Source organism: Amblyomma americanum, chromosome 4 (genome assembly GCF_052857255.1).
Source record: "Amblyomma americanum isolate KBUSLIRL-KWMA chromosome 4, ASM5285725v1, whole genome shotgun sequence".
Taxonomy (NCBI): Eukaryota; Metazoa; Arthropoda; class Arachnida; order Ixodida; family Ixodidae; genus Amblyomma; species Amblyomma americanum.
The window spans coordinates 208,177,808-208,204,630 of NC_135500.1; the positions used below are offsets into that span (position 1 = coordinate 208,177,808).

General features: G+C 47.2%; 2 protein-coding genes across 2 annotated transcripts in view; both read right to left on the reverse strand.

The window, feature by feature from the left end:
- The window catches only part of mei-P26 (E3 ubiquitin-protein ligase meiotic P26), a 38,385-nt gene extending 13,137 nt beyond the window's left edge, over positions 1-25,248 (reverse strand). The window contains exons 1-7 of the mRNA XM_077663177.1: positions 25,124-25,248; positions 23,778-23,995; positions 20,866-21,198; positions 15,979-16,197; positions 14,236-14,445; positions 10,575-11,322; positions 7,482-7,754 (exon numbers count right to left, since the gene is read on the reverse strand). Coding sequence (XP_077519303.1) covers positions 7,482-7,754; positions 10,575-11,322; positions 14,236-14,445; positions 15,979-16,197; positions 20,866-21,198; positions 23,778-23,995; positions 25,124-25,139 — 2,017 coding nt within the window. The 5' untranslated portion in view covers positions 25,140-25,248. The remainder of the gene's footprint in view (positions 1-7,481; positions 7,755-10,574; positions 11,323-14,235; positions 14,446-15,978; positions 16,198-20,865; positions 21,199-23,777; positions 23,996-25,123) is intronic.
- A 78-nt stretch (positions 25,249-25,326) lies between these two features.
- Positions 25,327-26,823, reverse strand: part of LOC144129198 (uncharacterized) — a 28,866-nt gene continuing 27,369 nt past the window's right edge. Inside the window, exon 21 of the mRNA XM_077663178.1 lies at positions 25,327-26,760. The gene's annotated coding sequence lies outside the window, so the exon portion shown is untranslated. The remainder of the gene's footprint in view (positions 26,761-26,823) is intronic.

Consider the following 26,823-nt stretch of genomic DNA (forward strand, 5'->3'; position numbering starts at 1 on the left):
TATTTTATATAACGTACTCTATTTGTAAACTGTGAGAATCTTGGTGGTCTTCACAACATGCTGCTAAGATATTTTACCAAATGTGCAACCAGATTTTTGACTACAATTATAAGGCCACGCCCCCCTCTTCACCCACACAACCGATTTGGTACTAATTGAAAAGAAGGGGGGAACTGTAAGCTCTACTACAGAAAAAAAAAGGGACGGAATGCAGAGCAAATGTAATGTGCAGCACACTCCGGACCTACCTCCATTTTATGTCCTCACGCGATTGCTTTCTCTAGTGCAACAGCAGTCATAATGGCTAACTTTAATTGCTGCAGAAAGAAGTGCAGTGTGTTATGTGCACAGCTGAAGATGACAAAAATGGTAGCCAAGAACGTATGCAATGTTTTGTATATTTCAATTTTTTTGTAACATCTGGCTCAGAGCAGGAGCTCATTTTTAGTTTGCTTGTATTCTTTCTTTGTGTGTTACCAGCATATTTAACCAATGAACTATCGAAAAGTTTTGCACACACAACTCTGGCGTTCTTTTTGTTTGGAAATATAACCAATAAGCTACAGTTTGATATATTACAATGCGCAATTCTTCTAGCACTTCTTGAAGAAATAATCTGTATTTTAAAACAGTCAAAACCAATCAGTTTAGCAGGGAAGTTAATGTTGAGATAACAGTTGAGATAACAAAGGAAGCGAGAAGGAAGGCTTGAACATTTCGCACACATGGCAAATGTCGACTCCAGATGTGCATTTCATCTTCAGATTGGCTACTACAGTCAGGTCTAAAGGCAGCTAGCGATTCGTTAGCTTGAAAGTTTTACTATGCAGAATGATTGTGCTCGCAAAATGTGACACCAATTTTTAAAGAAAAAATTAAATCAAGTAAATATGCTAAGAAACTATACAAAGAGTTTCAAGTGGTGGATAATCTGATCAAGTTCCTTTTTCCGTTCCGTTATTCTATCTAGCATACATACCCTGTCTATTTCCGGAGTCATTTAAATATTAAGCAATGCATTTACTCGGATGCGGCACAACCATGGATGCAATGAGAGGGCAAAAAAAAAAAAAGCACACAGATGGTAACCCAAGTGACGAAACCGTAGCATAACGAATGTTGGCTAGAGGTCAGTCAACAAAAGTACCTCAAAACCAAACGTTCCCATGTCGTTTCATTATCATCACCGCCACCACCATAACGATGCGAAAGCCTTGTGGCAGTTTTTGCCAAGTATGGGGGCTTTTCACTGTTGCCACTACAGCGTGAAAGTTTTAGATGACCCTCCTTTTTCAAGACGGCAGGATAACATACAAACATAAGCAGTCCTGCTGCACTGTTACGACATTGACTGGAGGCCCTGTCTTAAGAACTTAACTTCTTCCAGCCACTCTACTATGTGGCAAGCCGCGCCTCCTGCATGGTGGCAACGATTCTCGGCAGCATTTAGAGATGAGCAGTCGTCTCACCTGCGGAGGACTGAAATTTCTTGGCAGCACGCCCAAGTTTAATAGTCAAAAAGCGCACCAGATAAAGAAGAAAAGCAGTGAGAGCGCCTTTTCGAGTGCAATAGCAATACCAAGCTTTCTCTGCGTACATGAAATATTACATCGGCACACTGAAAACGTTGAGGGTGTTTAATAAACGAAATGAAGGCCTTTACATCGTGTGTTTTCTATCATACCTTCTTCAGGAAGAGAGTTGGATCTGCGCTCAATGCAGAACTGCACTGTCTCTGGTGGCAAGACCTTCACTACGCAGGTTGCCTTAGTAGAATGTTAGTCGCTCGCAGCTTCCGCTGGCCAACCCGTGATGTTCCAACTCTCTCTTTTTCCTGTTCTGAAAGTAGGAGCTTTGAGCTATGTGATGTAGTATACAGGTGTCACAAAATTCGGCGCATCTGCGAAAAAACCCGGCGCTGCGCGTAAGCAATCGCGCCTGCGCGGTAAAATAAAATAACAAAAAAAAAACAGCGGGGAAAGAACCCCGGGGGTTGCGTAACACTCCACTCAGCTTGCCGGCGCGGCGCCGCGGGGGGCATGGCCGCGCACGGCGTCGATTTTTCTCGAATCTTAGAGAAGTTTTTGCTTGTTGTCGACGGAAAGGGGGTAACCTCGTGTGCACCAAAATGATACCCTCCGCCCCTTCGCTCCGGCGCCGATGACTCAGCGTGCCATGAATGACCTAGATTGTTCTAGAAGGTGGTTTCCGCGCTCGGACCAATGGGGTCGCGCGCCCGGCGCAAGGAGGAGGAGTTTGTGCAGTTGAAGCTGCGTGTATGTGCGCGCCTGCCCTGGCGCGAAGAACAAACAGACGCGGACTGCACCTATAAATGAGGGGCTTCAACCGCTGTCTGTTAGCCCGAGCTGCCGTTTAAGCTTCCGAGAAGCGCGCCCGCTCGACTCCCGGGAGAACACCACTCGACCAGCCAAGGACGGACCAGCGAGGCAACATGCGCCAGTCTGCGGATCGGCCCGTCGTTCCCGATGACTGTCGCAGTGCCCCGTGATTGTGTTTTCATTATTTGTCTCTCTCTATTGTGACTTTGCATGAGTTGCATTGTATTTGTGAATCACTTTGTATGTGCTCGTACGAGTGATTGCAACTTCCAATGTATCGTCTCTTAGCTGTATAACCTTTGTTTTGTTTTGTGAACCTTTGGCTCCGACCCATTCTCTGGCTTGCGACCGGAGAAAGCCGGGCACCAAACGACCAACCCCCAACCCCCTTGTCACTTGGTAGCTGGTCTCCGGCTGAGCTTGCCAGGCTGAGTCGAGGGCATCTCCTTTGTGATCGAGACCGCTACCCCCACACGCTCTAAGGGTGTCCCAGCTAAGGTGGACCAAAATTTAAAAAAACAAAAAACAAAGCTTTCTTACAAATTGAAATCAAGTGAATATTATTAGGAGTTATGTAAAGTACATTCCGGCTAGTTTAATAATTAGTAAATAATACATTATATAGTTCCTAATTATAGATTTAAATACCAAGGCTTGAATAAGTTGTTGAGCACCATATGAGTGGCCCGACTCAGATTCTCCCGAAGTAGTAGATTTAGCATAGCCTCTTTTATTCGGCAAGAACGAACGCCCACAAAATTTAACAAATACCATTTGACAGCGTGTTCCATGCGCCCGAAAGCGCCACATTTACAGCGTTCCCATCTGCAACTAGGTGAAGCACCCCGCTCTGTACCTTCCGAGCTGACCATGAAAGAGCTTTGCATTGCGCTTGGTTCCAAGATAAATGCCAGCGACAGCAGACAGTAGCGGAAAGAAAAGGCAACGCCCGTTTCTGTAGCAATGATTGCTTGCCCACACTGGCAGAACGCATGTGGAAGAACAAAGAAATATTCTGTTTGGTTTATAAGAGTGAGACAGTAAAGAGCAGTGATGCATATTAGCACGTGTGGGGACTCTCCCTGCTCTATACCCTTTGGTTTGCTTCTTTGTGATGCATCCTTCCTAGTTACAAGGGTACCACAGACTGCATGATTAGTGTGGGGGAGACAGCTCTCTCTTTTCGGCCCCAGGAACTTGTCAGGCGCAGATGTTTCCGCACGGTGCTCCTCTCTGCCAGCACGGCGAGGCCTCGTAGGTACATTTTCCCGAGACTTCCTCCCGTGCAGCCTCAGAGCTACTCCCCGGCCCCGCCGTAAGCAAACATTCCCTCATAACCTTGCTGGTGAGTCGGACAACCTCGATTCCCTAGCATATTTTGCTGCTAGCTGGTGTCATTGTCGTTGTAGTAATAAATGCCTTTCTGCGCCGGCCAAGGTTGTTCCTTTGTTCCCCAAGAGCTAGGCCCGCCATGGCCGGCGTGCGCTTGGTAGTGCTCATGATCACAGGGTGGGGTCGGCGGTTTTGAACTGTCAGCCGCAGAGAAACGGGGAGAATGCATTTATCCCCTATTTTAATCCCACATCTGGCACCCAACGTGCGGCCTGCTCTTGGAACAGTCGACGACTGTTCGGTTCGAGGAACGCTCTGTCTAGACTTGGCAAGTGCTAGGCCTAGCTAGGATCTGTGGCATGCTTTCTTGAGTGCGAAGTGGATTTCGCTGCAGCATGTACGACCTTTTTGACACGCACAGCACATTTTCTTCAGTTTTCCCTATTTTCTTCAGCGAAGAGAACCACGTGGTTCGCATCAAGGGAGCGCGAGACCTACCGTCCGCGGAGTTGCCAAAAAAACCAAGTGAGTACGGAAACCGCATGAGTGGTCAGAGCTTTTCTGTATTTTCTCTACCGCCTCTGTGAGCTGTGCCTCCGGGAACTGGGTCGCAGGGGGCCATGGATGCTGCTACCAGCTTGCTAGTATTGCAGCTCGGCACCGGACACTCCGACACCGTATGATATGATGGCCGCCAACTGCTCAGAAGCTGCTTCACGCAGAGAGTGGAATACGACAACTTCCAGAGTTGATGTCTCCTCGTGGCCGCACGCACGCAACCATTTTCAGGTCTTTTTTTTGTTGTTACTGTTGGCAGTCATCGTCAAAAGTCAAAGTGGTAGTCAGGCTTAAATCGTCCGAAACAGCCTCCGCCACGTCAGAAGAGACATGACCGAGAGGACCGTGGTGTTCAGAGGGGGCACTGATTGCTGGCCGCCAGTTTTGCAACCTCGCGCAAACTGAGAAGTCTCGTTCAAATCAAGAAAGGGCTTTTTTTACGTGAACTTTGCCAGCCGCCTGACATGTGCTAGCGCCCCATTTTTCCACCTGGTTTGTGAGAAAGCCCACTTAAGGAATTCTGCACGAGGCAGAAGCCTATGAATGTCTGACTAAATGTGACCGGTCTACGCACTTAATGCGAGAAGAAAGCCAAGAGGATGCTTTTGTACTGTTTTCTAGACATTTTAAACTATATCTTTAGATAATTTTCCCAGATAATGTGGTTTTGTTACAGGCATGTTTATGAACGTTGGTACAGTACTCAGTCGCTGTGGAATAATCAGGAATTGTCAAAACCTATTTCTCGAATACAGCAAGAACCAAATATCAAACATATTCGGGTCGTATTCCGAATTTCGAATGTCAAACACCCCGAATTATCAGCAAAAACTAGCCGTGTGTGAATATTCAATAATTTCAAATATTCGACCGAATAATAAAGCAATCGATATTCGATTAGATCCGAGTGCCTGGTATTCAAAACCTCAAAGTATTCATCTAGAGCAAATAGCGTTTTGCAACACTTGCTGTGTGTGGTACCGGTTCAGCGTACCTCCTCTGGGATGGCACTGTGACGCGTGTGCAACCAACACCCCGACTCCGCACTGCGTGCCTGCGCGTACACTGGGGCTCGTCTGCCAGGTGTCTGCGGCCATGCCACCTGCAGTGTGCATATGCCATAACCGGCATGTCAGCGTGCATCAATAGATTAGCATAGCGTGATCTGCTTCCCCACACCGCCAGTGTGCACACGCTGATTGGTCCCAACGGGGCAGGCATGCATGGCGCCTTGTGGTGTCCTCAGTGTGGTCGGCACATGCGCAGTATTCTCCCCGTGGAAGCGGATCGCATTATGCTAAATCTCTAATTCGAGGACGCGTGTCTCCTCCTACTTCCGTGGTACGAGTCTGAGCTGACTACAACTGTTGCAGCTGCTTTTCTCCACACGAAATTCGTTAAACAAGTGCGATGGCGCAACCGCGAAGGGGAGCTAGCACAAGACACATTAAGATTGGCGCCCCTTTCTGATGCATGACGTGGGGTGATGCCAGGCGCAGGGCGTTGTCTAGCATTGTCAAGGAGTCAGCACTTAAAAAAAAAAAAAAAACCCAGCAGCGCGACGCAGTCGCAATAAAGAGCAGCAGTTGGAGGCCCCACCCCCTACAGATACATCAGCATCGCATGTAGGTCGGCTCCCCAAATTTCCGATGGCCATTCTTGCAGAAAGCCAACCCAGCTTCAACGAGCGGCATTCCCTTTTTCTCATGCCTTCTGTGTTGTATTTTTGAAAATGCCTATTGTGCCATTCAACCTTATTTGTGAGCCAGAAGTATTGGAAATATTCGATTTTAAATTATTCAAAGAAAATTGCTATTTGCTTTCAAGAAAAAAACCACTATTCACATATGCCTAGTAAAAACAAAAATTGCTGGCAGTTTAGCAGTGCTAAGCACGAAATATAGTGCGAAAGCACAGTTTTTTGCACCACATACCTGAAAGTGATTGAGGTGTCCACTGACCCACAGAGCTCGATATGCACCTTCTATTTCCTCAAAATCAATGGAGTCTACAACACTGTCAGCGCGAACGCCAACTTATCCAATGAAACGCTGGTGACATATTTCACTATTGCTCTAGGCTTTCCGACGGGCTAGTTTAGTTGGTACATGTTCATTTTTGAAAGGCTGTGCGCTAAATAGATGTTCACAGGAAAAAAGCTGGACATCGTTGTCATGGCGATGCAACAGTCCAGTTGGCATTCACCCGACTGCTACGGGAGGAATTGGCGCTGAAGTCTGGATTTGCTGGACAATGATATATATATAGAAATTTCCTACCTCTAGCCAAATGCCCCAGCCACTGAGCCACATTCACATTACATTTGAGTAAATATAGTAGCTCAGCTGCTTCATGAAGAGCAAAACCGCAGAACAGGACGGGACTGAGGCAGGCGACAACACAGGGCGGCCTCATTCCCGTCCTGTTCTGCGGTTTTGCTCTTCATGATGTCATACCAACTGGCCTACACCAAAGTCCTTCTCAGCTGCTTCACTTCATCTGATCTTTGTTTTGTTTCAGTGTTTGTTCTTTGCCCCTCGCAGCTCACCCCATGACACGTTCAAAGCTTTACACAGTGCAAGGTCGCCAATTGTAACTTGCACTACTCCTGAATCGGATCATGCGAACATTCCCTGCAACTGAAACGACGCCTCACGGGTGCTCTTTGTGCATGTGACACAGCACTATTAAATGTACACAGCGGGTGTCATGTTGCGTGTGCTTGTAACAACCCCAAGAGTGTCCGTCATAAAATGGTCATAACTGGGCAGTCAAAACACCACACCTATGCCCCTGCTCCCCAATAATGCTAATAATGCTGTACAGCCTAAGACTTCCTCCATTAAAGGGGCTCTGAAACACCTTGCACTAAAGCTGCTGTTCCTTTCCTGCCTTTTTCACTGCTACTGTAGAGCATGCAGCACTCTTTTCACTCAGCTTTCTCTCATCATCATGCCAAATCTTTTTTAAGCTGCCACCTTTTCTCACTACATGCCGAAGAAAAAGAAAATGCCCTTCGCTACTCTAGTGCAAGGAAAATAACCAACGATGACATTTTGTATTCAGGGATGCAATGAAAGCCACCCGACACCACGAAGGATGACAAGCGATTGAAACAAACACAGGCGAGGGACGGTGAGAGTGTTTCAGGGCCCCTTTAATAGTGGCAGAAGTCAGCCCCGCAAACGTGCCACTCTAGATAGGATAGGGTACAGGGGGCGAAAGAGCGGTTAGGCCGAGGGCAACACTGACCGAGGCCGCTTCCAGCTGCCAGAATGGGCACCCTCTGTCCGAGGATGCCACTGCCATTCACCAGGCTGTCGAGCATGGGCGAGCCCCGAGAGGAGGAGCGGGGGGAGAGGGTGGAGCCGTTGAGCAGTGTGTCCAACAGCTGGTGGTGTGAGCCCAGGCTGCCGCTGCTGCCGCTGCTGGGACGCCCAGAGGGCAGCAGTGGAGGGGGCGAGGTCTGAGCATTAGGCTCCAACGTCAGTCCCGGCACCACCTGGCCGTTCAACATAATCTGGCCTGCATGCGGAAAGGAGGTGCAAACAATGTGGCTCAGCACACTGGCTACAGAATCCCTTACGACACCAGTTCCATGATTCATCCATGTGGGAAACCACGGCTGCCCAACAACATGGCAGTCAAACGCAAAGGCCTCACCTCACGGCCACAGGAGTTCCCCGGCATTATCCACGGTAAGGTCCTCCTACAGTACTGAGCAGATAGTCATCCTCTGCTACTGCCCACCTCATGCCTACACTCTCCCGCGCTTTCTCTACCTTCCATATCAGTGCTTGGTCAAGTGTGGCTGCACGGTGCATTACTCAGCTAGTGGTAATTCTTTTTACTTTGCTTCAGAAAGAGAGTAAAAACTTCAGCCCATGACCAAGTCACAGCTATGCCGACTGAATAGTTGCCCAATATGCAGGCCATAATTATATACGTGTATTAAATGTAAAGAAACTATTTAACTGAGGCACAAAAAAAATGGCAAAACTTTGTATTTATATATACAGTGTCGCCATTGTTGTTGTCATCCCTTGCAAATAGAAGCAACTCAATCTCTGCCTTGGAGAGAGGCTTGCCTCGCCGCCATATTCGAGTCGGGAAAAAAAAACGGGCTTGAAAACTATTTTTCTCCTTGTAAATATTTGAGAATCTAGTGGACAACCATTGCCATCTGGTGTAAAAACTACTAACCAAAAACAAGAAAAAAAATTGTATGTGGCGCTGGCGCTATCTCTTATTTATTGCCGAAAGCAAGCGATGTTTCACCGTTCGGCGATTCGTCGTCTTTTCCCACTTCAGCCCTTTTACCACTGGACGGTGAATCGCAGTCTTTTGACGCGAATGAGTTAAGGGGAAGGTTCCCTCATTGGCGCCCAAAGTGATTTTTACGAGCCTTGATTCGCTCCCGAGCTACCACCGCCACCTACGGCCGAGACATGCCTGGAACCTTCTTGCGCCTAGTCAGGCAGTCATGTGCAGGCCCGAGTAACCTCCTTCCCCAATACCTCGGGCTGTAGACCGAACAGCGTATGGTCCTCGGAGGGTCACGAAAACGCATATACCCCACACACCAACATCAACGCAGACAATGCACCAGGGAAGCAGTCCAAGTCCAGTCGACCTGCGCCAGGGTGCACCAAAGCAGCAGGCACACCAGCTCAACATGCCCACTCCCACTCAAGCTGTGGCGCAACTGGTGGGCGGCTGTCAGCATGAGAGACTGGATGTGGGGACATGGCCCCTCTGCTTCAACTGTGGAGGCAGAGTTCATTACAAAAACTATTGCCCAAGTCCTCAAGTACAGCAAATCCCCCAAGGCAATGCTTTGGGCCCCGTACGAGACGAGAGGGCATGTCCAAACACATGGGTACCACTTCTTCGAGGTGCAGCCTCTCCGCCCACCGTCGCAGAAGGTCCGTTCGATTTACCTGCACTCGCTGCATCAGTTCTGTATACAAGTTCTGGTGTAGTGCCACTTAGGTGCCGCGAGCATGCAGTGCCAGTTCCGGCAGTTCAAGCACAGCTTGGCACTGACTCCTTTCAAAACGAATGGTCGAGCACAGGCCTAGCCATCTACTAGTCTTGGCGTCGCCGACCTCTATGGCTGCCAACATCCTGAACCGCATGAAAAATTTCCGAACCCAACATCGCAGCAAAGCTATGAACCAGCCTCGATCGATGCATGTGCACCTCACAGCAGCTAGTGCGAAATGCACGTGTGTTCTTTTACTCAGCACAAAAGAGGTGTGCGCATGCCTAGTGACAGTGAAAAGCAGTGCGTCCGCTGCGATTGCGACAGCCGGCGGGCGGGTACTTTCGCACTGTGTGCGCACACCTGTCCACGAGTAATAGTTCGGAGTACGCGGGCACACCAAAGTATTCACTTCTCGAATAAAAAAACAAAAGTGTTTGTAATTCGCGCATGGGATGGCTGGACACGCATGCAGTTCACTGCGTACACACTGCACAGAAATTTCCGCAAGTAGTTACAGGCCTGATCTACAAGTCCCCTGTGACGCTCCGTACGAGTCGACGAGCGGATAAACCTAAATCCCTTCGCCGCGTTTTCCTGTCTTCTAGTACACCCAGGCACTAACCTAGTACAGGCACTGCTTGCGACGGTGGTTCTAGGTGCAGACTCGACACTGCCAGTTTGTTTGCACTGCGTGTCGCAAAATGTCTTCGAAGAATAGGAGCAATCCCCTTTCTGGCCCGCCGTCTAAAGCATCGATTTCAAGGTGCGTGTGACTGCTACTGAACTCGCAGTGCTGAGGGGTGCACGCATGCCTAGTCAACGCCAAAATGCCTCCAGGTAGTGCAGTCTCAGTACGGATTCTCGCAGAATGAAAGCAGGAATGCTTTTAATATGCGCGCGCAAAAAATTAGTTTTGACAGCAAATGTAGTGGGTGCATATCGAATGCGAACATATCCATTGTCCGAGATTTCCGGAGTACTAAGAAAATCAAACCGCGGTGCCGTTTCGAAAGACTGAAGCCGGCAGATTTTTGAAAAATAAATGTTGTTCGTGATCTATCTAGTCCAATCTGTATGTTCTGGCCCAATTTCCCGACAATGAAACTTAAGCTTCAACAAATTTTTTTCACAGGTCCCATGAATTTCATTGAAGCCGGATTCTACTTAGCTTAGTTTTCAGCACACAATGTGATGTTATTACGACCAGTTAGGGTTTCAATCTCAAAGTGGCAATTTTATGCCCACTATTCATGCCCACAGTGCAGAGTGTCCTTACCTCCAACACACTCCCTTCCTGGCAGAACACATACACACAAAATACTACAAAAAGAGAGAGTAAAGACAAAGCGGTGCCCCACCAGCATTGTTGAGTGACACTGATCCAAGCTTGGCCAGGGCTGTCAGGTTGTTTAGCACATTTTGCTCTGCAGTGGAGACGCCCAGCGTCGGGTCCAGCAGCAGGTCGGCCATTGTTACTGGAACGTCGGTGCCTTGCTCGGAGTCTTCAGGGCCTGTATCAGCCATGTTGGCCAGGCGTGCCAGGTTATACTGTGCAGCAGCGCTTGTCAACAGGCCAACGTCCAGGGGTGGTGCCGCTAGTGCTGCAAAGGGGTCTCCCGCACCACCCACTGCCGCGTCCTCCAATGAAGACGCAGCGGAGTGCAATGGTGGCGACAGGCTGCCACTGCCAGCAACAGCAACCGCAAGAGACGGGGCACTGGCGTGGATCGGAGACATGCTTGCACACGCAACAGACATGGACGTGCCATTCCCAGCACCGCCTCCGAGTGACGATGATGTGGAGTGCAGCGGGGACATGTTGCCCCCGCCCAGAGAGGAGGAGATGGAGTGGATGGGTGAAGTGTTGCCCACCAGGCCCCCACCGCCGCCTCCATTCACAGGAGAGGACGAAGGAGGGGTTGGCGATGCCGAGAGTGGGGCTGGCGGTGGGGGCGGTGATGGAGCGGCCCGGGGTCTTCGCAGTCGGCCACATACCGAACCCAGTGCCTTCTCGAAGCGTTCGAGATCAAACTCAAAGCCCATCTCACTAAGTGCTTCCAGCTTTGGTGTGCCCGCAATGAGGTTCCTCAGGCGTGTGGTCACCAACTGCAAGAAAGTGGATCACAAATGTCGGCCATCCAATTCATACCTTCGCTCACTATGCAGATATGCTGCCACAACTTAACTTACACTGCGATTTGTATATCAGCAACGAAACGCTTTCATATACAGCATTCTTACAGAACTCCCAAACAGGTAATGCGGACAAATGAAGAAATTTCAAGAGTCCGCTTTACCATTCCAGCAGCCAACTGCCAAGCCAACACCCCCACCACTAGGGTTCACATTAGAACAAAAAGCACTACTTTAATTCTATGTGGTATTTAAAGCAAGCCACCCCTTCAGTTCTTGTATGTCCACGGTTTAAAATGGCACTTCACTGATTCATACAGGCAACTTTTTGCAGAGAGCTTTGAAGAAATTTTGCTGTAGGGAACTTGCTGAAATGCACGCCATTGGTTGCTCTTGACATCAAGGAATACAATAAGGGTGAAATTATACTGCCTATCATACAGAAGTTCAGTAGTAGGGATTTGAATTTTCCACTTCAGAAACGAGAAGAAAAATTTGTATTTCTGTTTCTGAAGTGACTTCAGAACTCTACAACTCAACTTCCATGATAAGCAGAGTAATAATTATACCCTTATAGCATTCCTCGATGTCAAGAGAAACCAATGGCGTGCGTTTTATTTATCAAGTTCTAGGTGTCCATGCATACTGTATTTGTGTAATTTGCACACACCAAACTTTTTACCCGGGTTTTTTTTTAAAACTTTCATTCGCATATTTTGCGCTCTCTGCGGTGCCAGACCATCAACACGTACGGGGATGCGCACAAGGCAGGCATGGGAACATCTGCGCAGCCACGAAAGATGAGCCAGACCACCAACACGCACGCGGATGCACACAAGGTAGGCTTGGGAACATCTGTGCAGCCACGAAAGACGAGTGGTGAGGGGAAGAACTACATGACGTTTACCCGGTTCACCCGCGCTGGCGGTTGCTCTTCTGGACAAACCGTTGCGAAAGCGAACTTCCGGTAACCTCCATCACGCGCCGGAATCCGAAACTATTGAACTGTTTGCTGTTCAGAGTGTCACTAGTCTGCCTGGCCGCATGCGAGGGTGCCAGCTTATTGCCTCTTTATATTCATTTGCCTGTGACTGCAGCTTTATGATCGAATTGTTGAACGTTTATTGCCTTGAGCCGCGCACGCACCCCCATGCTGTCCCACAGGGAACTACCGTATTTACACGATTGTAAGTCAACCTTTTTTTTTTTTAATTTGAAAATCCGAACTGGGGGGTCGACTTACAATTGAAACGAAAACATCGCACAATAAGTGAAGGCGAGACAAATGAGATATCAGGCATGCTACAGCATGGTTGCATTTTTGCTGCATGGCTCCGTTGCAACGCTCTTGGTGCTGGCCTTGTGCAGCTGCTATGTCAACACGCAAAACTGGCATCGCCTCCCCGTGCGCGCGGGCGTTGGCCGATGACGGCTATCGATAAACAGCAAACTGGCACCCCACATGTGGCTGCTGACTGTGGTTGCTGATAAGCGGGCGCGGACCAATAACGCAATCGCGTTCTAAAAGAAGCTCATGCGTCCAACAAGTTTTCTTTTTACTTTCAAATGTGTGCTCGGCGCTCGAGGGAGTGTTGATAGTCGATGGAAGGGCCGCTGTTCCAATCGAGGCGGCACCCCCCCTCGGAACGGCAGCGGTGTTGGAGAGTGTCGGTAGCCGACGGAACAGCCGCGCCATTTACGCGTAGTTTCTCTTTGGCTCTGACACACTTCACTACTGCCGGCCACGTTTCACAAGTTTTTAATGTAGTGCTTCGTGTGTCATCATTTGTGCTCCAAGTCCGGCAAGCGACCAGCGCTCGTTCATGGTTACATTCAAGATGGCTGCCATTCTTTACGCCGAAGAAACGAACAGCTGCCCGCCGGGACGAAAGTTCGACGTTCGCAACGGGTGTGGCAGCTGCAGCGAGGAAAATTTTCAGTTGTTCCACGCAATGTCGTGATGCGGCTGTTTGCGAAGTGCGGGATTTCGCTAGACGACATCAGAATGACGTGCTGTGGCACCGCAGCAGCGATTACAACGGCAGCGCTAGTGAGGACAATGGCACAAGTGTGGACAGGTAGTCCAGTGACTAATACATTTTTGTTCTGAAATGTGCTCACGGGCACGCCCACGTGTGGCAGCCGATAGCGGCTGGCAATAAACGACGGCCGCTGGATAATGCTATCGTGTGAATTTTAGAAAATGTGATGTGTGGGGGGAGGGGGGGGGTCGACTTACAAATATGGTATATAATAAAATATGGTGCATATGGTACAAATATGTAAAAAATATGGTACATAATGTGGGGCAGGGTAGGAGGGGGTATGCGTTCTATATTTTGGGTCAACTTTTTTCTGGCCAGCGATGGTTACATGTTGGGGGGGGGGGGGTCGACTTACAAATATGGTACATAATAAAATATGGTACATATGGTACAAATATGTAAAAAATATGGTACATAATGTGGGGCAGGGTACGAGGGGGTATACGTTCTATATTTTGAGTCAACTTTTTTCTGGCCAGCAATGGTTACATGTTGGGGGGGGGGGGGGGGGGGGGGGGGGGGGGGGGGGGGGTCGACAAATGGGTGGTAACACACAGTGTATACATTGTGTGTTACGACCTTGCAAGTTCGTTTAGGACATGTTTGTGAAATCTCCGCATAATTTGCGCACGCCCTTTTTGAAGCCCTAATTTAAAAAAGTGCACAAATTATGCGAGTAAATATGGTAGTTAAGAGGCAAACGAGCAAGCGTGTACTGCTGCTAACATTAACTCGACAGACATGCTACAAAACCTAAACTGGCATCGATGAGTCTGAAGGTAACAAGTCAAAGGCTGTTTCCAGCATAAAGCCTTTTGAAGCCTCCAGAAACGATGCTTACCTGCTTGAGGGAGAGAAGTTCGACAGCATTCGCATGTTCCAACAGGCGATTCACAAAGCGACATGCTTCCTCGATGTGCTCTGTAGTCTTCTCTGCTATGTGCAGAGAGTCCATTATGTGCAGCTCTTCCTCAGAGTGCAGTTTTTCCAGCTCTTCTAAAAGTTCTTCTTGGCGCTTTTCAAGGAGCGACTTGTACTTCTCAAATGTTTCCTGCAGGGCAACGCAAGAAAAATCCTAAGACATGAAGAACACACACCAGTGCTGACTACTAGTCGCCACTCGCGTGTCTGTTCTCTTCTGTCCCGTTCTTTTTGCTCTGTGCTCCTTCATAATGTGACAAGCATTTACAGGTGATTGATGTGGCCTGGTTTCCTAGTGATGAAAACTTTACTAATTGTGAACAACTCTGGGATACCAAGCTGCCAATATGGACTGCCTGCTTTCTCTCACACATGAGGCCACAGTTTTGAGCCAATGACCTCTTTTCTGTGGACCCACATGCACCCCTTCACAAGGATAGGCTGATAGCATTAACAAGAAAAGAATTACTCAATCTTTTGTTTTGCCAGCAAAGTGACTGGTAAAAAACGTCTGATGTTTACCTAACTGTAGCCAAATAATTTTCTCAGTAAGAAGTGATCCTCTCGCTTTTGCCGAGTAAGCTGATGTTTGTCCAGCAGCAAGACTGAGAAAATGGAATTTAGAAATTTTATCACAATTCGATTCGAACTCGTGCCGTCCATACTGAGAAGGACTGGCTGTCATTGTTTTCAAGTGAATAGTGGTGTCACCTAGCCTCTGCGATCCACGCCCAGAAATTGGTGCCGACACACGTTTTGATTACGAAATTGGCTGGTGATGGAGACACCTGTATTTCAGGTTTTGACCTTTTTTAACATATAAATGCTCCGTTTTCAGTGTGAGTGATCTCTCTGTGATTAGAATGTGGTATTTTATCGATATAGGCCAACTTTAATTTATCCTCAGCTTCCCTTTAATACCCCTTTGGATTCCATGCAATCACTATAACAATGACAAACGTTCCAAACGTTCATGCGGCGCCTAAGCTGGTTTTGTGTTCAATAGGCAAGCACTGAACAATCTTCTGTTCCGTAATGGGGATCAACTATTCAATGGCAGAAATTGCTAACATAGCATTTAACTCAAAACAAGCAAAAAATTAAGAGGTAAACTATCACATCACAACTAAACTCATGTCATATGTCTAAGGAAATTTCAGAATGAGCTGACAAAGGTGTGTGAATACCAAATTTCTTCAGTACAAGGTGAATGAACCACAGGAGCCAAGTATGATATGCAGTAGTTTTTTGTTAAAATTTCACCAGTTCCAAAACATGAGGCCGATAAAGTTGACTGAAGAGCAGATAGTGTCCTTAAACAAAAATGTCTGCAAGAATGCAGCACAGCTGATATGCGCATTTTTCAGTCCGATCAGAATACAAGGCCTCCAAAGCTGATTTTTATGAGCATCATTACATGTTTCAGCTCACTCAACGCGCATAGCAAATATGCGAGAAAGGGCTGCAAGTGTCCCAATACACCATCTAATGCAGAGAGAATGTCCTGCATTGCCAGAAACACTCAATGCCGTTAGTGTTTGCAAAGAAAAAAGAGCAGTAGATAAGCAGACTAACATAAAGCACGGGGCTACTCCACAAGAGAACGAGCAATAAAAAAATGAAAAAGAAAAAAAGGAAAAGCGTTGGAACACTGCTTCCACACCTGAATGGAGGTCTTGGCCGTGTCTCGCTGCTGCTGCAGGTCCGTCAGGCCATTCTGCAGCTGCTCAACAGATTCTTCAAAAGACTGTACATGATTCCGGCTTTCTGTGAGCAGTGCTTGCAGCTCCTCTCGTTGCTTGGCACCAGCCTCAGTGGCCCGTTCACACTCGTGTTCAGGGGGCTTGTGCTCTCCTAACGTGCATTCATTGCAGATGGGCACCTGCAGCACACACACAGCAACATGCAATGGCTCAGCATTGTCAACAGCACGGAGCAGGCCCATTCAGGAAGAAAAAAGTTCAAGGCACACTCATGAAACCCGACAAAGTTTCAGCATCAGCTGTTATGCAGGCCTTGGCCATGGGTAAGAAGTTCAATGGGTAGCCATGGAACATCCATGCAATCCTTACTTCATATACCGAACACGGTAGACCATAAAACAGATACAGTAAGTAATCAACTGATTTTTTGGACTTCAAAAATTCGGACTTTGGTGAGCAACCATCACGCACCTCATAGGAACGTGTACCCTGTGGTGTACAAAAGTTCAATTTTTCAGACTAAAATAGACACCAGCAATGCTGTAGAGGTCCCTTCTTCAACTGCAAGTTTGGTATTTGACCCAACATAGATGCAAGCGGACGTCGCTGTCCCAAACAACTAGCCCTTCACTGCCATGAAAGGCGCACTTGAATATAACAGAATGGCTTGGAAAGGCTGGGCAATTTGTACCTCACTAGATCAGGTCAGGCTAGATTAGGTCACGGGTGGTATCTGCAGATATGTAGATGATTTTCTGGTGTTGGCTGAAAAAGACAACTTCAGTAGGAGAATAGCAGACATCTGGAAACTTTTCTGTGAATGCACAAAGGGACTGCCCTCCGATCATGCTCTCAAGTCTAAAGCTGTTTTTCAAAAAATGACCAATTACACAGGGTGTATTCCCCATGGTCACAGAAACCAATGTTTAACTATTCATTTGGGCACTCTAAAATTGTTAAAAATAAAAAAATGGAATTGCAGTGCCTTATATTCACTCAAGCCTACAAAACTTTTGTAACCACTGTATTCCTGATAGTGTGCTGTTACAGGCTCGCAGGCTCAAAAATGCGGAATTTCCTGATTGAGAAGCGGTTCTTCTGTTCGGTGGGAAAAATTTGTGTGCAAAGAGTGCAACTGTTTCTTTGGGAGAACACCTCCACTGCACTGCACGGGGATGGGGAAGGGGGGTTGCTTGCAAGAAGATTTTGCAATTGTAAGAGCGAGGCTTGTAAATCCTAAAGTAGATCAGGTGGATAAGGAAGTGGCTGTTATTCCATATATATACACAGAATAACACAATCTGAAAAATATGGCAGGCCTTTTGGGGTTGGCTCTGTTGCCCCATTAGGAACAGTCATGAGAAGGTTGTAAACTTCAGTCCATTCAAAGCGCCAATTTAACACAGGTGAAAGCTTATGGAGAGTATATATAGGCTGAACCGGCCAATACATTAAAAGTAGTCTGCTTGAGCACAACTGACTCTCGGACTCTAGCTATTCTCATTTGATAGATCACTGCCACAATAGCAGAAAAGAGAAAAGAAAAAGTGCCACCCTTTGGTTACTAACACAAAGATTTTGTTTCGCCACCAGGATAAAAGAACAAGAGAATTAATGGAGGCATATTTCATCCGAAAGAAGCAGCTACGATGTGCAACTTCATCACTTGTTCATAAAGATGTTGCGTTTCTTGACCATTCATGATGATGATGACTAGGGGTAAAATAAAGAAGGGGTGGTTTGCGAGGGGGGGAAGGGCTTGGTTTTCTGACAGGGGCTCACCACAAGGCAGATGAGTTGATAATGTTATATTCCTTGAAAGTGCTGTGCGCAAGTGCTCTAGGATCTTTTGTGCCACATGACTGATGAAAAGAAAGGATGATGATGAGGAAAGGGTCGGTTGTATTGCACACATTCTAAAGCTCCTCATGAATGAATTTCGTGCATGGACGACGCACGGCGACCACTTTCATGAGCTTGGCCTGGCTCTGCTGCCCTCGGCATGTCGCCAATGAACGCCGATGAAGTCTAGACGGGAAAGTGAACACGCCGCTGCGGGAACTGCGCTGCGCCCGGAGTACGATGGGCCCGGAACAAGAACACGAAGATGGTGAAACAATAAGACCCGAGAAACAGCCGAAGCAAGCATTCCACCGGCGTTGGCCTTCGTCATTGGGCCTAGCGATTAGAGCCAAATTCGGCACCGTACCCAGCGATATTGTCACCGACAATCGTAGCAGGACGTAGGAAGCACAGCCGTTTACTGGGGCGAGGCTCACCAAACTGCCGCGCTCATTCAAGACAAAGACGACGTTCGGCCACACGCTGGGAGACAGGTTCGGCTACCATATGGCGCCAGCAGAATGTCAGCAGTGCGGCAGTATGCACTCTGCAGTGGCTTGCGTATAATGAGAGGCATCTTGCCTGTCATCGAAACGCCAGTTGTTTACGGTTTTACGATAGAAAAGTCAGGGTTGCGGTACGTTTTGCCGCGGGTACGCTGATCTCGCTTTGAAATGCACCACCATTTCATCCCGCGCCCACAGTCTCCATGAAGCTTACACCTCCCATGCGCTTTTCTGCTACCTCTTTTCGTATTCGGGACGAAATACTCAGAACAGATGAGTTCCGCAAACTCTGACTACTGTTCAAGTTCGCACGGCAGAAGACATTCAAGGACAGTACGAACTCGAAACCACGCGGGTGCAATGTGCCCACTCGCGCAGAATTTCAGCATCGCAAGTTAAGAGGCTCCCTTTAAGCTTGAATTTCGCTTTGTTTGATCAAGTTTTCGATCCTCCTGCAGTTTGAATTAATGAGGTTAAACTGTACACATTACATGGCAGCTTGGGCATTGGCAGCGAGTGCGCAAGATGATGTGTTAAGAGGTTACCAGTCATGGTACCGCAGATCTGACGGAACGTAATATGCCTGTGTTCACTTTGGTTGTACAGCGAGTTACTTTTTGGTGCAAGGACTGAGCCTGCGTGACTGCAAGGTATGAAACAGAGTAGTCATTAGTAACGGTTAACATGACACCATTTGCAACAAAAATGTAACAAGGTGCCTCATCTGACTAAAAGGTATGAATAACACATATTCTACTTGATGGGTGGTTGTTTCTAACAGTTGCACACTTCCTTCATGAGGAATGGTGACGAGAGTACACATCTCCGGCAAATGAGTTGTGGTGAACTCATTAGGTTGCGAATGGTAGTGAAGCTACTGCCATTACATTTTTGAGTGTGGCAACCTGTCAATGCCATGAAAACTTAACGCAGTAAGCAAGTAATGGCATTAAATTTATGCGTGTGGCACAGATGTAATTTTGGCTCCGGAGCGTTAAGGCGATACTTCTACAGTGAAACACCGATGGGTGCTGTTTCTTCAGGTGTTTCAAATACGCATGTTTCTAGGCAAGAAAAATGATAGCGCCAAGAGGCTGAAACATTGGCATCCACATACAAGTGGAGTCAAAAGTAAACTGACACAGTCCTGACATAGCCTTAACAGCTGACCTAGGTTAGTGGCCGTATTGTGCCTGCGTACAAGTGTTTCACTGCCATGTCTGTGTGCCAAAATATTCCGCGCTCACATTTATACCCCAACTGCTTGCACGCCTTGAATATGCAAGTTCCCCTTCATATATGAAACAACAGAAGCCACCCCAAGACGACTGAAGCCAGCAGCTGGACAGACAGCGGAACAAATGCAGGAGTGGGCTGCCTAGTGAGCTGCCTTGTGCTTGGTAGCAGAATGCCACAACCAATGGGTCACGATGGTGGACATTTTTTTATGCCCAGCACAGGAGAAATCGCAGATTGGTTTTGACACGTCAAAGCTACACATGGAGCATGATTACTGGTTCGACTTTCTGGTTGAAACAGGGAAAAAACAAAAGAAATATGTACACCGAATTCAGTTTTAGAATGTCTGTTAACTGAAAAAGGTCAGTATGTCAGTATTCTAGATATGCAAGGCATAGCTACAGCTGGCTGTTGAGTACGAGTCACACTCAGTCAAAGTAGAAAATTTAGTAGGGAAGCCAGGAGCCTGATGAGAGGTTGTATTGCTGGATAAGTAGCACAGTTGTGTGATTTGAGTTGTTGCTCCTCTTGCTTACACGCCCCAGCTTAGAGCAATTAACTAGGTTTATCAACTGTGAAAAAGTACAGTGTTCTGTCTACCACAACAACTGAGCCGTAGTTCAGTGCTGCCATCAATATGCAGACCCTGTTATGCCCTGCCTTTTCCTCAACGATAACTTTAGCATCAACCTAGCTCTTAGAAGTAAAACTTCCACTTGCATTTTTTACTGCTGGCTGTCTCGTTTAACTTTCGTTGCCTTTTTAATGATGGTAGCAACTCCTCCGGCAAGCACAAGCCCCAAGAATTACCATTTGTAGATCAATTGCCGGTAAATAAACTGCACATATTAATAAAAAATGCAGCGACAGGCTCTAAGCAACTTTTGACCACGCAGGATTGCCACATTAAATCACCGAAAAAGTCAGTAATTTGTCACGAATAACATTAGTCGGGGAAAAAAAAAAGAGAAACTTGCATTCCACTCCTACTGAAATGCAGCCAGCTGGGATTTGATTCCATGACCTTGGGTACAGCAGTAGAACACTGCACCCACCGAGACATTGGGGTGGGCACAGAAATTCTGCAGAGTGGTTCCAATTTTGACGAGTGAAACCGTAATGCAACAGGCTGGAAAGCATTTGTGCAAAGGTGATAGCACGTGTGGTGCATCGGTTACTTTGAAGCACAAACTGCACAAAAAAAATCCCTAGAAAGGTCCGACATGTATTAACTTAGATATCAAGCCCAGCAGCACTTGCCTGGCAGGTGAGGCAGTAATGCTTGAGCAGCTCGCTGGCATGGGTGGGGCAGGCAAGCGGCCGATGCACCTCTCCTATCTGATTTGGGTCTGGAGCTCCCCCCAGCTCGTCAAAGGTCACCACCACATGGCTTTCGAAGCAACGCATGTAGCGGTGCGCAGTCACACAGTTGTTGCACAGAAATGACGCACAATCCGTGCAGCGTGCCACCGCTGTTTCCTTGGCCTTGCACGAGGTGCACACCATGCTCAGTGTCTCCAGTGCAGCCCGATCGAGCTCGTTCACCATCATGTGCTCCAATGGGCAGCTGTCCACCACACCCCGTCCCACCATCTGCGGCAAGGATGATGCCAGGCATGCTTCTTTCCATACCAGGACAAAAACTGGCATTTTTTCAAATTTTTGACTGAACAAACTGTTACATTAGCGTGCAGCACATCAAAATGAAGCTAAATAAATGCGCTATCTGATAGTATGCACTTCAAGCAAAAATATTGGGCAGTAATGTGAAATTTTATTTGCCTAATAAATTTTGGTGAAAATTATGGCAAACATTTTGACGCTAGGCTTATAACACCAAAAGAAAAAATATAACAGAAGTTCTGAAAGGTACAAAACACTGCTTGTTTTATTGCATAAAGCACCTTCCTGAAAGTTTCAATGTACGACTGACAAATACCTTGAGCTACAAAAATGCATTTGCTGCCCCATTAAAGCAGCCATTTTTAGGAGGTGTTACAAAATCTATTTTTTTCCATCAAATGTTTTGATTTGAAAAGGCTGAAAAGTATAAGCGCATCTACTAACATCAATGCTCTTCTGAATGATAGACCGAACTGACATCTGCTTCCAGTGTTTCGGCCAATAAGGTGAGGCCGAAACTGAAGCTTTTTATTATGACACAAACTCGGAATGCAGGCCCTTTTTCTGATGAGATATCAGATTTTTTTCGAGGCTGTTTGCCGAGGATTAGCACCCAGGAGTGGGGTCACGCAGGGACCCAGGGGGGCCTGTGGGCTTAGAATTCTCTTGCCGAATAAAGTTGTACCATTGCTACTATCCAGACTAGACATACTTGTTCATGTGGACGGAAATCTTACTGCAGCTGCTGAGAAAAAAGAGGCCTATAACATTACTACATCTCACCACCTGTCTGCTCCACAGCACAGGGTGGAAATGGCTTCGCTGGACAGCGCACAGTGGGCAGCAGGTTCTTTTTTCGGATACAATGGCTCTATCTGTAGAGATGGCAGTACCAAATCTTGGCCACAGTACTACAAACATCCCTATTAAATCTTACGTGGCACAAAAATTAGTACAGCGGTATCATGTTGAAAGCAACACTCCCGGATGGATAGTAGTTGATGATTTGGGCTGGTTTCTTGAGGTATCCATCGTCAACTAAATCAAGACTGTCTGACTATACAACAAAACTAACGACAAAACCAATTTCGTTTATAACATGGTCTGGATAGCAAGGAGTTTTCAATGCTCACTAAAATAAGTTGCGCACTGACACTTGCAGGTGACAGCTGCCTTTCCGAAAAGCCTTTTCTTCCCTGGCACGGCCCCTCTATCCCCTGCAGCCTGTAGTGTCAGTCCAGTCTTTAGCGGTTTGACCTACACTAGACAGGCACCTCACGGGGCTGGATGCAACAGCTAGGAATGGCTCTGCACACGTGCAAACTTGTTGCCGTCATTTTCAAAAAGTGAGCGCAATGGTCCATGAGAGGCAATTCTTGCAGGACATCATGGACTCTAGGCATCATCGGCACATGCTAAAAAATAGATCATTTGATCGTCATAGCGCGATACCACTCGAGAATAAAGCAGCTAATGATCCTCACAGGATACCCTCCAGCTAATGATGTCGACCAACTGTCATGATGACATGCTTCATCCCATGCTGTCACTGCCAATGTGAGGGCTTTCCAGGTGCAAAAGGAATTAACCACGGTTGAACTTGATTACAGTTGTCAATGTCTCAACAACCAGTCAATGCCACTGTATCGAGGGCCTCCTTTAAGCAGCATTCACTGCTTCGTTCACGAGTTGTAACTGACTATACTAAGTTAGGATCAAATTTCACAAATGAGCATGAGTTATGTGTCCTAGGGGTATCTTGAAAACTGACATTAAAAGGTTGTGTTGCATTGTTTTTTCAAAATTATTTGATGGGGCACATCTCGTGAACTATCGATTTGTACCACACTCATCAGAAGGCAAACTGTGTAGGTGCTGTTTTTGACGTCCCACGGTGGGCGGCAGTGGTTTTGCTGCCCACCAGTTCGGCTGGTAGCCCATGACGATGAGACTGCACACCTCCTGCCCATCACTCGATTATGTCACGGCTGGACAAGAAGGGGCCTAACTTGAAAACGTACAGTATGGTCCACTGTTAAAGGGAACATGCGGTCGCGTGTCGTTCGCTTTACGCGAGGCGCTGCTGCGGGAAGCCGGCAAGAATGCCACGCTGATTATGAACCAGTTTTTTTTCGGCATTCTGTCCCCTTGCATGGATCTCATTTTTCACACCCTGACTACCTCTTCTCGCTGCTGAATTGGCTTTTTCCATTCTGTGGTCGTGTTTTGTGCGAAATAAGCAACATTTTCTCCGGACTAGGTTATCCACGTGTACAGTACACGTTGAGTGGCATATGAACCAAGGCACTCACATGTGGATAATCTTTTTAAATTTTTGTTGGAACAAAGCAGTCTCCATGACAACAGCACAGAAGCACGTGTGTAGCAGCTTCGCTTCCTCCTCACTGCTGCCTTTCTATGGACAGCTGCTCTGGCAGACTTGGAGAGCCAGCACACGACGCTCCAAGGCATTTTGCGCACGCAGAAATACCACAACTGACTATCAGGGAAACCAAGGAACAAACACATGCACACTTGCAGACACTCACTTTTGTCCTGTAGCCGCAGTCGGGACATTCAAGTTGACTCTTTCCGATGGCCTTGTTGGCTGCCGCCTGCTTTTCTAAAGACGACTCAAGACACGACTCGCAGTAGATGTGCAGGCAGGCCAATATTCTGGGTTGCTTGTAGCCAGCGTTGCATATGGCACAGACCGGATCACGCTCCTCGGAACCGCCAAGGGGCGACAGATTTCCACTCTCCATCGCTGAAAAATACCGCAGCTCACCATCACAAAAATGTGTGCTACGAGAGTCCCTGCTAGTAGAAGTCAGAAACCAACCACACCTGTTTTAATTAACATGGGATGCAGAGCTTAAAATGTGAACTTTTCTCAAAACTACAGCAGCGAGCCGAAAAGCTAGTGCCATGAGTGGAAAAAAAAAATACTGAGTGAATTGAAGAGTGAATTTGAAGACTACAGGAAATGGCTGCAAAAGGCTGCGCACACAATTCCGATGCAAATGATGCCTGGCACGACTCCACTCACAGAAAGGCGTTTCCGCTGAATTACGAGGCCCAATTAACGGGCCTCTCGGTGTAGTTGATATATATATATCGTTATTGACGTTTAACATTTTGAGTGACCGAGGTTTTCCACCAACGCTTCCGCGAAAAAAAAAAAAAGTGGTTCGGCTCAGCTGGTTGCACTGACGACACATGCCTTTCGCATTAGCGTCAGGTCAGGCATTCAGCGGAAGCAAAGCAAACGCAACTAACGCAGAATAATTACTGCGCCTCCCAAGCAGTCTGTCTCACACAAACACAGCAATCTCTACATCGCGGTGCTTCGCCGTCTGGGTCTTCTCTGCTCCAGCCACAAAGGATAAACAAAAACCAGTCTTAACGGGAGTGTCAAAAAGCGCTAAATCAATCAGCAAGGCGTCCTGCTACTAATGAGCTCAGAATTTCAGCAACCAAACAATGTTAGCGTGTCAAAATCCCAGCCCAGAGCGGGGAACGATTTTTTCTTCACTATCCAAACAAAATTACGATATGTGGGACACCGTACTGCGACGCGAAAGGAAGTTCCGTTTAAACACCGCTTAGAGATTCTGGCGCTGCACAAATATCGCTGCACGCAATTAAATGTAGTTTCTACAAGATACGTGCATTTCCTGTGCCCTATGCATCCAAAAGTCAGCTTGCAATATTTTTTTGAAGTCACCTTCCCTTAAGCCTAACATGCGTTTAATGTCCACTGCCCAGGTTCATCAGATATCGGCACAAATTACAACGCTACAAGGCAACAGCCGCCGTTAAAATACACACTTCCTTTTCTATCTAGCACTAATTACCGTTAGCCGAGCGATAAGGAAAATGCAACTGTCCAAACCTTTTTCTTCCGTCATGGAGATCCTGCATAAAGTACAACCGCCATACTCAAGCAAGGTAACCGATGGGATACTGGGGGGCTCTTATTGGCTGCTGCCGAAGGAACTTCTGCCACTTCTGCTTCTGCTCGAAGCTAACGACGACAGCGCCTCCGCTGGTGCAGGCGTTTGCGAGCAGACGAAAATTAACACATTGACGACAGCGAAAAATCAAACCACTTTAATGCCAAAAATAAAAACTTTGGTCAAATAAATACGACACAAACATTACCAGGTCATAACCTAGCATTTCATTCAGATTTATAACACCGAGCGAAGAGGCAGTCCACACGTAACCACTGGTCGGAGGTCAAAGAAACGTTGCTAATTTCAGAAACTCGAAAAAGATTTAAAAGATTATTGTGCACGTTTCAAGTACGCGGTATTTACAAATGCAATCTGCCCCATGGGTCCTCAGTTCGGCAAAGTTGAGGTCGGCGGCTCGTGCAATCGGTTCAACGCCAAGTCAGTCCATTTTTGTTCCTGTTCCTTCAGGGTTTCATGGATATTGCTGTTGTCAGGCTCAGGGTCCGGTAGTTCCATGACGGGCACGGCGATGTCTTCGTCTGGCAGCTTATCTTCCCGCCACTTCGAATCGACGACGTCGATCATTCTCCCATCGCGAATCACGTCGCTGTCCATCATGCGAGACCTCCGTCTAAATGGCGGCCACAAGCGCTAAGCACAGTGCTCACACGAAGGGCTCGAACACCGTCCGCCGGAGAACAAACAGGCCGACGTACCGTTAACGCCGAAGCAAGCCAGCGTACGACGACAATGCGATAAGAACCAGCTGCATTCGCCGCACGATATTCAACACACAAGCACCATGACGGTGGGCCGGCCTCCGTACATAGTTGCTAACCGAGCTCCAACGCGCCAGCGCGAACCGCGGAACAGCAATTTTTTTTTTATGTTTCGTCTTTCACCAAAAATCGGCACGAAGGCTAAAACATGCTTCACAATGATATGTTTATAAAATTCCTTTGTAAAGCAAAAGGCGATCAACATGTGTAAAAAATATAACAAAAGGTTCATAAAACAAAGCAGAAATGCAGCATAAAAGGAAAATAACAAATAGCCCCCTCCTAAAACAGCAGACAGAGGTAGATCAGTCAGTGCTAAAACGCTAACAAGAAACAACATATGCGTAAGGTGCATTGGCTCACAATTCTTGCTGTACAGTGCAATATACTCCATGAAATGTTGCACCAATGGAGAACATGAGAAACATGACCTAAAATTTAACAAATAAATCAGTTCATATGCATGCAAGCTATTTCACGAGGATGTCTCTATTTCACATGCACTGTAAGAAATCACCTATACAAGCCCATAGCAACATGAGTACATTTCTGGGTGAATCATTTGGTGCACAGCCATTCCATCCAAAGCTTCCGTAAAAAGGTTATTTATAACCACATACCACCAAGACCAGTTGCAGAAACACTGCTCAGCAGTACAGTTCTACTAACTATGAACTACTGACAAACTATCTACATAGTAGTCCATGGAAAGCTGGTCCTGCACACATTTTGTAACGACCTTGCTCAAAAAAGCATGGTCGAGTTCTGTTACAGTGCGAATTATATGTACAGTACTCACGGATTGAAATAGGACATTCGGAGCGCTAGCCTTGCAGTGCCACGCAGGCATGTGGTAA